The 16,692-nt window shown below is 40.8% G+C and overlaps 1 protein-coding gene across 1 annotated transcript in view; it reads left to right on the top strand.

Annotated features, from left to right (window-relative positions):
* Positions 1–5,637: 5,637 nt before the first annotated feature.
* Positions 5,638–16,692, top strand: part of LOC107734315 (neuropilin-1a-like) — a 61,586-nt gene continuing 50,531 nt past the window's right edge. The window contains exons 1-2 of the mRNA XM_016546248.1: positions 5,638–6,263; positions 8,159–8,333. Of these exons, the coding sequence (XP_016401734.1) occupies positions 6,197–6,263; positions 8,159–8,333 (242 nt within the window). The 5' untranslated portion in view covers positions 5,638–6,196. The remainder of the gene's footprint in view (positions 6,264–8,158; positions 8,334–16,692) is intronic.

The raw sequence follows: 16,692 nt of genomic DNA, 5'->3' as shown, positions 1-16,692 counted from the left end.
TGCTGGTATGGCAATACAAACAAACAGAATGGTGAGAGTTGCAAATCAGAATTTGTTGTTTATTTAACAATACATATGTGGTTTTAAACTGGTTACAGAAAGTCGCTCTTTAATGACCCCACTGAGCAAGCCAAAGGCGATTTTGTGTATCACTTAGGGTGGTAATGTAGGTTTGCCCACACGTTCATGTGTGTGTGAAGTGTTCTGAGGCAAATAATCACCTACAGCTGGCAAAGGTGTGAATTATGTAACTAAATTTTGACTGATATTTTGGATGCATAATTACTTTAACAACATGTGCAGACATAAAAAATGCCTTTGGTGCTAAATTTACAAGTCAAAAAGTCAAAGTATGATATCTAAAGCAATTGCCCTTACCATGGTAACCATAGTTTCTGCAAAATGCCATAATTACTGTTATAAATGTATGATTAATAAATGTGGGATCTGCTTCACACAGTGTAAGAAGTGTTTAGAATCTTTACCGTTACCACTGTTTTATTGTAGTAAGAGTGACTGTGGTATTTTAAATAGAACTCTGACATTTTATGAAAGATTAGGAAACGTTTGTTTAAAATTGTAACATTTCTAAATACAGAGAGGTCATGCATGCATATCCAGTTCATGCCAATGCCGTCTGCCAGTCACTTATATTAGCTTTTATGGTGGCGTTTCATCCCAGATGTAAGTGAACATTAGAGACTTCATGCGGTAAATGCTATTTTATTAGCAATAGCGTTCCAAAACCTCCAAAATAAACAAACCAAGTCTTTCATGTGGCTTCAGCATTGGCAGAAGAGATATGAGAATCGGCACACCCTCTCATTTAGAGGCAAGGCTAAAATTATCATGACTTATTAAGAGGTTGAAATCAGAAAATTGACAACGTTTCAAATTGGGGGGCCATTTTATTGTAATGCCAACTTTACCACAACTTATTATCGCATTTTCAATTAATATGCAAAATTCTATATTAATGCTAGGTTCATAGTAATCAAATGAATGGCTGATTTTGCCTTTTGAGTGGTCAAGGACCAAGAAAAGATGCATTAACGGAACCCAAATGCACTCAGACAAACGGAATGTGTGCTTTTGCTCGCTGCTAATTATTCCTCAGGAATGTATGAAAGATAACTCAGGACAGGAAGGAACAAATTTGTTAAATGGACTCTCCATTGTTCCCGCAAAACCAGCACCATTTCAGATATGGCAGCCGTAGATTCTGTGAAATTACTCAATCTCATTGTTACAGAGACTTATTACCCCCTAGAGAACAGAGTCTAGTCAAATACAATTTTATAGAAAGGCTGCCTCGCTCTCCCTCCTTCTGTACCATCCGCAGAAGTGGCAGGGATTCCTGATAGTGATTGGTCATACACTGATGAGGTGCTTTTGTTTAAGAAACAGATCGTTGCTGAAGCCTGAGTGTGGAATGCTTAAATTGAAGTGCTCTCCCAAATCTTATCAGAAAATGGACTAAATGGACATACTGTGTATTTTCCCACTTAAATGCATGTTGGGTTTCTGCAAAGAATGCATTCATGAGATAGTCAATATGACCCTGATGCAATCACAATGGAAGCTGATTTGTTTATAACATCTGAGTTCCCTTCAGTGGCGCCTGATTAGCATATGCTGAGCAATGCATTTACACTTCCTTTCTGTAAGAACAACAATAGGTCAGTGAACTGGACAAATGTGGCCACATGTGATCTTTGTAATGGGTAACCAGTGAGGTCAACACTTCTGCCAAACATCGACCAATAACGAAATTCTTTTAAGTCTGAAAAACAAGATAAGCACTTTTCTGTTACTACAATGGCAAGATTTACGTGAACAAAACATTTTGTATACGTTTAATCGTTGCACCTTCTTAACTTTTTGTAGTCCTTTCAAATAATGAATCAAGACATTTGTACATAAGACCATTTTTACTTCTAAGGTGATCACTGTGGAGCACTCATGAATTAAGCATGCAGAATATTGAGGTTATGTGACAGTGTAGCATACTACTGTTTGATAATACTATTTATTAATGCATAACATGCACTCTATCATATGTCATTTCGAACAAAAGTAAGCAGAATATAGCGCATATTATGGAAACCTATTTCCATCACATAAGAAAAAAAAAACTTGTTGGTAAATCATAATTTTTGTAATAATGATTTTTATCTCATAAATCCGACTTTATCATCTCATAATTATGTCTTAGTATCTTAAAGGTTGCCTTTAACCCATAATTTCAACTTTTTATTTAATAATTTTGACTGAATGTTTTTTTTTCTTAATTAAATATTTGTATCTCATAATTATGACGTAGTATCTTAAAATTGACTTTTTAACCCATAGTTCCAGCTTTTTATCCCATTATTTTGTCATAAAAAGTATTTCTAACCAATAATTTGTCATAATTATGAATCTTGACATTTTAACTTTCTAACCCATAATTTGTACTCTTTATAGGCTATCATAAAATGACTTAACATCTTAAAATTTTGACATTCTAATCTATCATTTTGACTTTTTTTATCTCATAATTATGACTCAGTATCTCATAATTTCAAAATATCTCATTAATTTAATCTAATGTGGTGGAAATTGGCTTCTGTGGTTCTGTACAAGGCACAGTATGCAATAAGAAGTACGCTAGTATTGCTTCGCGTCCATAGCCTTGCCCTGTTGAAGGTCTTGGCTCATGAATATTAATTAGCTTACGTGACTGGACGCTCCAGAGCGGTTACCAAGTAACGTCAGCGTGGCCTAGTTAATATTCATAAGCTAAGCCCTTCCCCACAGTAGTACAGGACGCATCGCTGCTTGTGTTGATCCTCTGGCGGTCTGTCAGCGAGACAAAGCGCATAGCTGGGCGGCTTGAGTTTATGTGTTATATCATATGTGGCGGTCAGGAAGGCATGTGTCTCTCAGACATCTAAATGAAAACACTGACCCCGGAGTGAGAAGAATTCGCGCAACAAAGCACCACAGAGGCTATTCCACGAGATTTTTTTCCCCCAGCGTTTGAAAACTTCTCATTGAGCTTACAGACTTACCTAGTGGAAAATATAAAATCCGGTTTAACGAATTAACATTGAATGAATTGTCATAGTATGCCATTTTTATAGATTTGGAAAAGAGAAGTTTAAATCGACTTGTCAGTCACAGAAAGTTTGTAGTTTACAAACAAACAAATAAATAAATAAAAAAACAAAATCCTGCAGTTGATCAAGTTACTTTCTTTCCCCTGATGTGAACAGAGGTGAATAGCGTGAGCTGGCAATGTCCTGTTCTGAATCCGCTGTTTAATGCTGCCATTGTAGAAATAAATACACTTATAATGAAGGAAAGAGCGCGGATTGTTGGAGCACTATCAGTCTAAACAATTGTAAATAGGCTATATGGGGTAAAATCACTATCCTACATGTCTACCATAATCCTTAAATTGTAGCTACTGTAACGACTGACTGTAAAATAAAGAATTTACAAGACAAAACACTGAAGGAAAACCATGCCATATTAACTTAAACTGGAATGTTTAGAGGTTTGTTACTGATCCAAGATCTGCCTTCTCTAACCAGCTCCTTCAACGTTCCCACAAAGTCCATTTGATAGGCCAGTTTATGATGATAAAACGACCTGCAACGTCTAGATAGAAAACATGGAAAACCAACTACAATCAACAGTGTAACTTAACTATTCAGTGCCACATGTGTACGTCTGTTTCCAAGTAGGCAGGACATATCCACATGTTGTGTGTTTTATGATTCATGATCATAAGCCTTTACAGGTGTCCCACTTTACAAAGTGAGGTGACACAAACCCTCACAAACCTTAATGGAGTTTTCAACAGTATAGACCAGGGGTGCCCAAACTCGGTCCTGCAGAGTTTAGCTCCAACCCCAATTAAACACACCTGAACCAGCTAATCAAGCTCTTATAGGCATACTAGAAACTTGCCAGAAGGTGTGTTGAGGCAAGTTGGAGCTAAACTCTGCAGGACACCGGCCCTCCAGGACCGAGTTTGGGCACCCCTGGAATAGACCTTTTGTCATCCAATAATCATTTGAAAAGCAGCATAAAATAATGTGTAAGCTGGATCTTCCATCATGTGCTCGCTCAGAATCACAAAGAACCTTGTGACAATTATTAATGACTGTTACATTTGATAATCTCCTGATCAGGGTCATAAAACCTCTTTGTCCCACTTTAACTGATGGTCCACTTGTGCTAATGGTTCAGATAGGCATGCAATATCATCCGAAACAAAATACATTTTAGTATGAACTCCAAGCTTTGTTGAGAATAAGTTGTGATATGATCTGCAAACGAGTGCGATTAAGAGGTGTTTAAATTCTGATTGTTTTGCAAGAAAGGTTCGTTGAGTGTGCTCAGTTTCTGTGTAGTGGATAGTGTGGATGGTGTAGGCGGCTTGCCGGGGCAGCCTCACGGAACGAGAGGCATTCTAGATGGACTCGGGTTCTCGCGGAGCCCGTGGCGCGCAGCGGAGCGCAGGACTTCTCTGAGATTCCTCGGAAATGAAGGGCGCTTTCTGCCTTCTCTCCGACCTGCGACTCTATAGGCTACGACAGCTCTGTGATTCCTCGCGCTGAGTTCGGCGCTGGCTGGTTGCTGCACAGAGCCAAATGAAGGATACGAGCGGAGTTGGAAAGGACTGACTCGAGAGGCGATCGGCTCCGGAGCTGATGTTTATGGATTTGAGGAGACTGTATCGCGGCAGAACACGGATCGCGGTCACCGGATCGTACTGCACGGGGCGTTAACGGATCATTTGACAGCTTGTAGGCAAGTGCTGACTGTTTGTCTAAGCAGAAAAGAATTCGGTTGAAGTTGCACACATATTCCGTTTAGAATGAGGACACCGTTGTGCACGAAATCGATGCGACCATACAACTTATCCATACTGCTGCGTAACGCGCAAGTCCCCTCGCTCAACGGTCCTGTTTGTGTTTATGGATGAAACGCGCGTTTTAAGGCACCATGCAGTGTAACGAGACTTGGTTGCAACAGATTTCAGTGTGATAAACCCTTAAAGGAAAAAAAGCAGGTTGCCACTATATGCACATATATTTGTATAATCCATCCTCCTATTGATCAGAACTGTGCAATATTGAACGAAGTTCTGGATTCAATTATAATAACTATAATAATACATATACTCATGCTGGTGGTGACTATAATGTGTGTCTTTAATTTTGTGTTTGCATGTGTACAAATACGCAAAGACATGAAATATGGAGAAAATACATACTAAAATAATATAGATTAGATAGATACGATTCAAATAAGAAACTATGTCGATAAAATAAATGGCAGTGTTACGCTTTATTTGTTTCCGTGTAAATCAGTAGCCTATATAAAATCCATACAGCGACTTTTGTGCTTTTCTCATTTTGAGAGCTAAAAGTGGCTGGTGTTATTGTACTGAATCAAGTTATTTTGGTCAGCAAGTTCAATTGTCGCCTGATATAAAAGACAGCAGCCGTGTCACACTTCCACGGCGCGCGAGGGCTGGACAGTGTCTCGCAGAGGTCTCTGGGCTCTTTTATACGAGAGGTTGGGCTCCATATAGGTCGGGCTTTGCATATGCGTAATCAAACCAATGAGAATCCCCTGCGCGTCTGGCACACGGCAGAGCAACAAACTCTAGGAAGAAGAGAAGCGTAATTTAGGGGGTGTATCCCTTGTTTAAGACGCTGTTATGGCAAAGCCAATCGCCAGATGTTTGTGTTTCTCACTCAGATTTTGAGACTAAGCAGAACGCCGGGTTACTACGCGGAGGCTGATTCGCGTATCCAAGCCACTTTTAGCCAAAGTCTAGCTACACGCGATCTCTCTCTCTCACTTTACGCACAGGATTACGCCCGTTTGCTCGTCTATTTCGCGGAGCTGCAACGTTTCTTCTGTCATTCTTTAACAGGGTGAAGGAAATGGCAAAGGAGAGAGGAGCGCGGCTGGGAGAGCGCAGAGGATACCAGAGCTGAATGGCAGGATGCAAGCGACCTGAAGACGCACAAAACCCCGCATTTCTACAGCGCTCAGGCCCTTTTACGCCTTCTTTTGGTCTCCTTCCGTCCAAACGAGAGGAATTACCCCTATACGACCATTTAAGGATTTTCTTTTTTCTTAATTTTTCAAATTTTGGTTATTTTCACACGCGGAACTCAAGGAATCGAGGATGCATTGTGGATTAGTGTTGATCCTCTTACCGGGAATCTTTCTCATCGTCAGTGCTTTCAAAAATGGTGAGTGTCAACTGAAGCTTGGTGTTTAATGACCTTTTCTTGGGATTAGATGGGGAAAGCCTAAAATTGAGGGGTTGCGACTTAAGACTGGTCACCTGCTCTCACCTGCCGCCTGCGTCTGACACTGGATAGCCAGCCAAATCATTTTATCCGCTCTAATATTCAGTTGTTATTTTCCGCTGTACAATAAAAGCTCAGATTGTGGACAAATGTGTTCACATGATAAGCTATATTTTATAATAATTTCAATTATTAATATTAATGTTTGCAAAAAGGTGAATATTTATAAAATATCTTATTATTATTTTACATTATATTATTAATTTACATTATTTATTACCATGAAAAAAAATGTAGGCTTATTACGTTATATTTCTTAAAAGATGAAAGTGACGTTAATGTGCTTTCAAATATTACAAAATGTAATGAAACACGTTTTCATATATACCTATTCATATTTGAATATAACTTAACTACGAATTAGTTGATTGTTAAGTTATATCATTATATGACGTTTATTAATAACTTTTTTTTAAGTGCTACCTAAAGTTTTCTGTTCTTCGTATAACTTAAAAGTTTTGTGTTACTGACTCTAATCTCGGCCAAATTTGGGAAACTATATTATAACATTATTCCAGAGAATCTGATGCCTACCTGTAATATAACTGGTCTGATATTACGAACTGCAATTATAAATAATAATTTTGCCCCATTAGTCGTGAATACGTTTAGTTAAATTTAGGTATAGCTAATAATAGTTATAAACTTTGGGAAAAGTATTATTGATTGGGCCATTTTGGATATTTTATTGTAATTAGTCATGTATTTTCCAGTCGTCCGCGTGTTTTACTAAAGTCACACACTGTGTATCATGTCTGTCCGGAATGAAGTCTAGAGGGATTCAAGCTGAAATTTCATGGGGTCACTTGCATGTGGTTTTTGCCATTTAAGTCACTTAATGTGTAGATAATCGTGCATATATTGTCTGCTACATTCATGAATTGACATAATGATTAAATATAACAAATTCTGAGCGTTTAATAGTGATTATAGGGTCATGATTCACTCTCAGCAATATTAAAACAAAATAATATAACAATATATAAAAAAAAATTAAACCCCAAAAGCCTCTAATGATAAAGTCTCAAAAAGGTAATTTATTTCTATGATTGTTTCTGAATGCATTCAACTTTACTAGACCTCATTTAAAACATCAAATGTATTCTGTTTGCCTGAGAAAACTCTTGACACTCAAATATCTTGAGTTGTTTTTTTTATTATTACATATATTTAATGCTGGCAGTTTTACATTGGAGCTGTCATATTTTCTGTCTAAATGTGTTCATGTTTGAGTGTTTACATGTAAACATCTCTGTTAGACCGTGAGCCATGTGGTGCTCCAAAAGTTTGTTTGTTGTTTATGGATATGATGAAATTCAGTGTTGATCAGCTGTAGGGTGGTTGAAAGAGCAAATAAATAAAATATGGGAGAGACAAAGGTCATGCTTCCCTCCCACATAATGACATTAAATGTAGGCGAAAATATCAAGCCTTTATTTAGTGCTTAGAAATAGGTCAGAAATGACTAGAGGAGCTTTTCTCAGTTTTAGTGAATGTTTGGAGAGAAATGGCATAGTCATTCTTATGTCAAACTATACAGTAGTGGTACTGTATTAGGTGTTCAAAAATAAACCATTAAGACAATGTCACATTGAACGTGGAATGTGTTTGCACCATGGAAACTGTTTTTATTTTCACTATCTATACAGTAGTTGTGGGTTGTTGGTTGGTGAAACTCAGATGGTGCGAATGGTTGATGAACCTGATAAACCTGGTTCAGCTATGTTGGTGGCCAGATTTTCAGCATGGCTGATTTGTATTTTCTTTTCTTTCAGACAAATGCGGGGACAATATCAGAATCACTAGCGCAAATTACCTCACTTCACCCGGTTATCCGGTGTCTTACTACCCGTCTCAGAAATGCACATGGGTGATTACAGCTCCAGGACCGAACCAGAGGATTTTGATCAACTTCAACCCACACTTTGACCTGGAAGACAGAGAGTGCAAGTAAGTGTTCAGTGTTCACTATTTGGTGTGGAGGTGCGCCACCTGCTGGCGCTGCTTGAGTGTGTGCAAGACGTTCAGCTGCTGTGGAGCCGAGGGCCACATGAGTGCTTGGTTTCTTTTAGTGCTGATTTCAGTTAAAATTTCCGAAAATATTTTTGATGTGTCTGTAAATGTGTTAAAAATAACACAATTTAAGTCAACACTTGTATGTGTTGGAGTTTCCTTTTACACAATGTGTTGGCAGCTCTGTCATGCCAAAAATGTGAAACAATAAGGTATTGACAGCTAGTTTTTTATTTTTACATCATGATTCAACAGTTGACACGTGGTTTGGTTGCTGCAGCCTGTTTCCACTGAGTCCAGTCCTCTCTCGCTTCTCTCTTTCTCCTTCTCGTTACGTCTGTTTCCTTTGTTTGTGCTGGCGGGTCTGAGGGACGTCATTGTACTGTCAGAGTGTGGCTGACTCTGTTACTGTATCCCCTCCACCCAGATAGTCTTCCGCCTGGAGTTCTTTGTGTTCACTGAATGCCTCGTATTAATGGCACCGTTTATCAGGATCTTTACCTTTTTATGGCTCTGTAAACCTACAGAGATTTACAGCCCCAGATGACCCCGTGCTGTCTGCTCATAGGGGGTCCGTCTCTTCTGAGAGTTCAGGTTTCGCTGCCCAGAAACGACCAGACCCCTCTCCGGTCACAGATACACACACACACACACAAACACACACACAAATCTCCAACCAGGGGATACTTAGAGTGAATGGAGTGTGGAGAGACACATGGTGAGGACATAATGAGCCCCCCTAATGAAATTATCCAGCAATGGTTTGCCTGTGTTCGAACAAGCCAAGCTGAAGAATTGCAAGTTTAGCTCCCGAGGCAGTCAGAGGATATAAATGAGTTTAACGTGAGCTCTTTAAAGTGTGCTGGGAACTGTTTGGGATTATGATGTTCGGAAAACACTTAATAATTGCAATTGGGGATTATCGAGTGCTTCCGACTTTTTGTAATTTTTTGCACAAACTGGAATACTAGCTTAAGTTTTTTTTTTGATTGTCCATGATTCACTAGTGCTCTTTAATCCAAATGTCTTCAAAATCTATTAAAATATAATAGCTTGCTCCGCCCCTAAAACAACTTTTCTTTTTGGCTGACATCACCACTTCCTCTTATTTTCAGCCCCTCCCATCCAACTATCTAATTAACAATATAAGCGAATTGTGAATGTCGTTTTGTGTTTGCTTTAAATTCTTAAGCAGTCATTTTTTGAATTCATCCGTAACTCCAAAATATGCTCTTTGTATCATGAGGTTTTGCACTATGCCTTTGCATGTGGTTCATAAAATAGCAGTACAAGTTATGTTAAGTGCTAACTTGAAGACACACTCTTGCCCTCAGCACTGCGTTTTCTGCCGGAACTCAGCTTCGGGGCTTTCTTCCCCTCCCTAAAACGTGCTGCGGTTGTATTTCCCCCTCCTAGGCAACATATGCCATTCACTGGCATTCAGTGCCACTCTATAATATCTCCACTTCAATCTATCATTTTAAATTGCTGTGGAGAACGGCCATTCAAACAAATTTAAAGTTGTTTAATAATTTCGGTCTTGATGGGCTGAAAGTTATGAGCGACAGAGATTGACACCCCACCACCACCACCTCTATTGCTAATTCAATTCGGAGACCAGATAGACATCTGTTTGGTGGATCTGGTTTCTGCAGATTGGGGGGTGTTTTTTATTTTTTGACTCCCAGATTCAGCTGGACACACATTAAGGGCCTCTTGCATAATGGAAACTGTTTGATGGCCGAAATGGCTTCTTTATCAGATGTACTGCCGAGCGAGGGAAGCTACAACACATGCTTCAGTGCGCCGCTCTCAATCTAATTAGCAACAAATGGACTGCACATGCTCAGCATAACATGTCCGTTATCAACAAAGCAAACAAGAAATGCTTCATGTCCACAGCTGCCGGATCCGAGTCAACACTGGGTGTTGCACGTGCCTGATGATCTCTGGCATGTTTTGTTTGTGACTGGAACAAATGTACAGATTGAGAGAGGTTTTTTATTTACTTTTGATTGTAGGACAGCATTGTAGATTGTTACACTGGTGTATTTAGTGTCATTAAAGCAGATGGACTTCAGTTAGGTCATAGTGTGTGTGTGTGTGTGTGTGTGTGTGTCAGAGGCCGCCCTCTCCTGATAACACATTCCTCTGACAGCACTATGAATCATTGATGCGCCCCAATCCGCTGACCAAACAAAAACTGGAAACATTTCCTCCCGATTGTTACATTCCTGTCTTGAAAAGTGGTGAAGGGATGCGTTGGATGGAGGAATTGTTGAAACGTGGCAAAGGACAGAGTATAGCTTTGCTCTCTAAAGAGATAAGCTTTACTGCTTGAAGCAATATTCTTTGTACCTAGTCGGAGAATGCACAATAATGGCCGGTCTGTTTGGATTTGTGCATGTGTGCGCTCTTGTGAATAGTCAAGATGGCATTCAGAGAATGCTTGCTCAAGATTGGTCCCAAAGGAGGCCAGTAGAAGGCCCCTGGCTAGCCCCCGATGTCTCTGCAGTAACCCTAAGCCTGAAAGCACAGCTTTACAGTGACCAACCTTCAGCGCCGCCCTGCTGGGTCAGCCCACAAAGTGCCACATGTCCTGCAGAGAGAGCAAATACACTCTTGGCTGGCCAAACAAACCACACATCCTGTATCTGTGTTGCTCGGAGACTAGGACAAAGCTGATTAGTCATGGAGACTCTAACAGTAGATGCCTTTGATTTAGTTATGGGTTGTTTCATAAAGACGTTTTAGGTTTAATTCATATAGATACACTTTCAATGGCTCCGGTACCATTCATTTGCTCAGATGCCCTGCTGTTGATGTGAAATAATGTTGTGGCTGAGAAAGCGAGGCGAGAAGAGAAAGAGTAAAACAGTAGATCTCACCGGTGTTTAAATATCAACATGGCTCTTACACTCTGGCAGGGTCTTTATCCATTGTTTGCGTGGGCTCCAGTGGAGCAGCGGCCCCGTGGGTCTCCTCTCCCCCACTGAGAGGTTCCATAGCCAGGCTGGGAATGGCCGTAACTCTCCCTGCTTCTTCCAGACACCTAACACCGGCCCTCTCCACTCCTCCACAACGAATGAACACAGAGAGAGCCGTACGGCATGAACATTCATCAGCGGTTGTCACGGAAGGGACTACCAAAGAAGTATGGAATGCAACGGACCTCCTTTCATCCTCAGTGATGAGGGTTTTTAAAGGCAGGGAATGCTTTGACCTCTGGGCAGCGGTGGAGGCTTGGGCTGACAGAGATTGTTTTAAATACTTATGGCCCCTGTTAACAAACATAAGCACGGCAATCTATTCTCAGGGAGGGTCAGGGAAGCAATCGTAGGATCAAAAGCAGCGCTGGGCCATTCGTGAGCTGTTGATGAGAGGCAGAGTCGTGCCTGACTCTGTGCTCCTAAAACAGGTGTACCACTCCTGTTTCATTTCACAAATATGGCATTTTTTTCTCTTAACGGTTGATGTGCTTTGTGTCGCCGAACAGACAGAAAGCAGACTGTAAGGCAGTTTGCTGTGTTGGGAGGTTGTTTCTTGTCCCTAGACTGCTTCTAAATCACATTTGTTCTGGCGCTACGCTGTATTCTGGGTACAGGGAAAGGAGGCAGCAGCTGTCATATGGAGCAAGAGCGAGGTGGTGTTACTAAAGCCAGTCCAGATGGAGAATGAGACATAAACATTGAAAAACATACACAATAGTGCCCACATAGGCTACACTTATTTCAAAAACCGAGCTGTAAAAAGATGATGTATGTAATTTCTCTCCTGAAGGCTCTGTGGTGCTTTCAAAACATTGCTCTTTGTTTGAGAATCCTGACAAGATTAACAACAGTTTAACCAATGGCATGAGTTTGGGGTGTGGCTATTTGTCTGGTAGACCAATTACATGTTTTTTTGTAAAATATTAGGCAATCTTATTGAAAAAGGCCTTCTAGAGGAGATCTCAACAATGTTTCAGAGTATGCTCAGATTTGAGATACAATCAGATTTTCAATGTGAACTTTTCTAATCAGATTCATCCAGTAGCGAGTTATCTGAGCTATGTTATCCACATTCATTTTATAGATCTGAAATGATTGTTGTTGTTCTATATTTTCAGCAGTCATGTATTTGGCATGCATTTCATCACCTCATTTTCTCCTTGGCCCTCTAGCCCTCTCGCATGTCACTAAGAAACTTGAGGTTGTAAAGTGGTCCGGTTAATGAGAAAGATTAAAGCAATGTGTATCTTTCTGCATACGTGTGTCAGGGCAAGGGGTTTTCCGCCGCTAAAGCGCTTCACCTTGGCCCGTGTGTTGGAAGGACAGGCTGATTGAAAAGCTCTCTCTCTCAGTGACATCTGCTGTCCTCCCTGCTGTTCTGTCACTGGCTTGATTCATGTCCTCCTCGTTCTCTTGCTCTCCGTCTCTCTCTCAGAAAGCCTAGGCACTTCGCCACTCAGTGTGAGCTTATCAATGAGGGGAGGAGAGAGTGATGAAGTAGGGAAGAAAAGGAAGAGAGTGTTAGAAAGTGAGGAGATGAAGGAGGCAGAAGGACGGACAGGATGAAAAAAAGTGAAATATTCAAATAAAAACACTACAGGATGTGTGAGCTACAGGTGGACAAATGCAGCTTAGAAGAAGGAGTAAGCCAAATCAATTAGGAATAAAGTAGTTGCAAACCTCCTCCCGTGTTGCAGTAAAGCACAGAAGACATTAGCAAATCTCAAGATCATTCAAACTAATTTCTGACAAAAGAATGATGAAGATCTTTTTGGGCAAAGATCTCCCCAGCTTTCCACACCGAACAGGTTTCCCAATATTGAAATTTCTGTTTTCTGCGGTGAGCCGTCACAGCTGAGAAAATCTTGTTGCGCATTTCCATTTTCTTCCAGCTCAGATGTTCTTAAGTAGATCTTTATATGATTACAAGTTGCATGATTAAAGAACAATTTGTTAATCTCACCACTGGATTAAGATTTGAAGATATTACTTTGTGAAATGATAAAAAAAAAAAAAAGTAGGTAAGGAAATCTGTTGTCGAACACCCCTTGGAATTTAGGTCATGTCACTTAGCTCTGAGGCCATATGTGTGCACCTAAAAATGAAAATGTCTTTAAAGGCCACAAATATTGATGACTTATCTTAGCAATAGCAATATGAAATACGACAGCACAGGAAAAAGGAGTCCTCTACAAAAAGTAAAAGTTCTTCATGTCTGAACTGCTGCATTACACATGTAAAGATGCAGTGGAACATAAATTTTGTTTAGATGAAGCTCATTAGCAACAGGCCAAGATGTTTCCATGCAGAGGCCCAAATATGGAATCTGAGAACTTACGAGAAACACAGGGAGAGAGTAAATGAGGGGAAATTACTACTGCTTAGGAACCAAGAGTTGAGGTTCTCAGCAAGATTGGTTAAAGATCTGATTCGAGACAACCTGTTTTTTTTAAGCTCCCCTAGAGAACATCAGAAGGGCCTAAGCTTTAATTGATGCGATTCTGTTGTAGAGCTAATTCACCATGTCTGCACATGCTGGCCTTGTTTAGTTTGCTGCCAGAGCCGCAAATGGCCCTTTATTTTTGATTGATGGGGCTCCTGCCCAACTATGGTTCAGCCCACACCGCTCTGAGCTTAAGGGACCAGTTGGATGGGGATTTAGGTTTGACAAGGTTCAGCTCCACTTGGGCCCCACGTTAAGATGGCAAATTGAGTTTTTCAGGTTGTATTTTTGAAAATGTTGTGTTTTTTTTGTTGGAAATTTAGGCTGTGAGATCATGTTTTAAGAACTTAACTTTCATCTCATTCTTATTTGTTTGCTCCATTTTGAGTGCAGCCGAGGGCCGTCCGTCTTCGTTTTCTCTGCGGCAGTGTTGGTAGTGCATTTGATGGCTGGAAAGAGACAGTGATGAATGGGGCAAAGGCTCTCTGATTGAGCTGAGGCAGTTCACAACCCGCTCGCCCGCCCCTTTTTGTTTGCTTTTCTCTTGGTCTTGTCTTTCAGCAGATTGGTGTTCGTTTTAGGGGGTTTGTTTGTGTGCGAATGTGGTATTTTTCTCACACTATAATTCGCAATTAAATAGCACATGTCCCAAAAGCTGCAAACTGACCTGTTTTTAAATCAACCCCTTGGTGGGATGTTTGTGGTCTTCAGCCTCAATGCCAGCTTAAGTCTGTCAGTCCCTCCTTTCCTATCCTCTCCTCCAGTTTCCAGCAGGTCTGCTGGTCATAGCATGCATATTGAGCTAATTATCTTTCATGAGGTCTCCAAGTTGGCAGTGGCAGTGTGGGTTTGTGAATGGAGAGGTCATTTTGCCCTCCAAACTTTGGCATCATCTTTGGCATCAGTACTTTAATCAAACTGCCGCACGACAAGACACCACACATATGCGAGCACACACTTTGACACAAGCACATTGCCCAGGCTACAGCAGAAAGCACCGGAATTGCAATGGAATGAAAACAACACACCACCTGGCTGTCTCGGTGTGTGCCCTCTAAAGTGTGTAATTCCAGGAACTTGCTTTCCCTTTTGAAGAGAACGGAAAGGAAGGAGATAAAGTGAGAATGCACGTAATAATGAATAAGGACACAGAAAGAGAAAGGAAACTAGTCAAATGGCAAGATGTTGAAACAAATGTCAGAGAATTGACAAAGTAAAGATTTCTCTTTTGTTCTCCGTCTTCCTCTTATGTAATAAAAAATGAGCATCTGAAGGGTGTGTGTGTGTGTCCCAATTCTTTGCGTCACTGTTGACCATGACACTGTTCCCATGAGAAATGATGCTGACTTGGTCAAAGGCTGCACTTTGTATCCATTCCCTGCCCCCATCTGCCATCATCATTGTACAAGCCTGGATGAGGAGGAAGGCGAGGGGGGTGAAGGAGAGGAAAGGGGGCAAGACTCACAAGGAAAGCAAGTTAATTGAATTACTCCCAGTGCAGTTATAAGCACAGTTTTCCTCTGGTAGAAAGAAAGAACTGGACATGAGACATTAGGGGGGAACTCCAAGTGACCCATGTGTGTGTGTCCCAATTCTTTGCGTCACTGTTGACCATGACACTGTTCCCATGAGAAATGATGCTGACTTGGTCAAAGGCTGCACTTTGTATCCATTCCCTGCCCCCATCTGCCATCATCATTGTACAAGCCTGGATGAGGAGGAAGGCGAGGGGGGTGAAGGAGAGGAAAGGGGGCAAGACTCACAAGGAAAGCAAGTTAATTGAATTACTCCCAGTGCAGTTATAAGCACAGTTTTCCTCTGGTAGAAAGAAAGAACTGGACATGAGACATTAGGGGGGAACTCCAAGTGACCCAATACGTAGACTTGGGGGACCTCGTGCTCTCATCCATGAGCCTGTAGCACATTCTCTCTCAATCTTTCTCTTTCTGTCTACCTCTTTCATGAACGCCACCCACTGGTTTACCTCTAGTTGACCTCCCTAAGGATTCTGTTAATTACTAACTAGAGAGCACATATTATATTGCAGTATATATTTGGGCCAGATAGTATAGTAATGGTTGTTTTCTTTACACAAGCTCATTGTTTCATACTGTATGAGAACAGTCTTCATTTGTGCCTGATTTTAACCCATCTCTGAAAGTCACTAGGTCATATCCTTGTCATCAGTTTATGGCTATGCCAAATTGGATTTGTAGGTTATTTTATTTAATAATGCACTTAGATATACATCTATAATAATTGTCTGTTCTTTACCTTTTTTGCTGTTGGACTAGTGACATGGGTCAGACATTCCAGCCTGCGGGATCTTGTTATATATCTCAGAATAATTAGTATTGTAATTTGCATAGCAAAAGGTATCACCTTAAAGCTGACCCTGATTCTCTTTGCACATAATAGGAATGAATTTAGTCCTCATTAGAGGAGGCTCACGTCACCTTCTACCGCTGAATTCAGAATCAGCGGCAGCCCAAAGGTGGGAGACACCAGTTGGCTGGGTGAAATTGGGAGGGGGGGGGTATTTTTAATAGAGGGTAATGCACATCTGCCACTGACCCCCGCCAGCTACCTCCCTCCCCTCAAACTTAATCCACGTCCTTTACTATAGCTTGACTTTTCATCTTCTTAACCATGGACCCCATCTCCAGAGGGCTAGGGCCACTCTGGCTCAGTAATAATACCCCCTATCAGATGTCAAGGTGGGACAAATGGTGGCTATTTTCTTAGTAATGGCCAGTGAAATGGGCTCCTGACAGAGACCGAATGAAGACCTGTGTCCCTTGTACACCATACAGTGCAATTTCTTTTTCCATTGTCCTGTTCTTGTACAAAAATGGATTTTTGT

The sequence above is a fragment of the Sinocyclocheilus rhinocerous genome, unplaced genomic scaffold, assembly GCF_001515625.1.
Source record: "Sinocyclocheilus rhinocerous isolate Xijiao unplaced genomic scaffold, SAMN03320098_v1.1 scaffold1812, whole genome shotgun sequence".
Classification (NCBI taxonomy): Eukaryota; Metazoa; Chordata; class Actinopteri; order Cypriniformes; family Cyprinidae; genus Sinocyclocheilus; species Sinocyclocheilus rhinocerous.
This window is presented reverse-complemented; position numbering and strand designations above follow the sequence as displayed.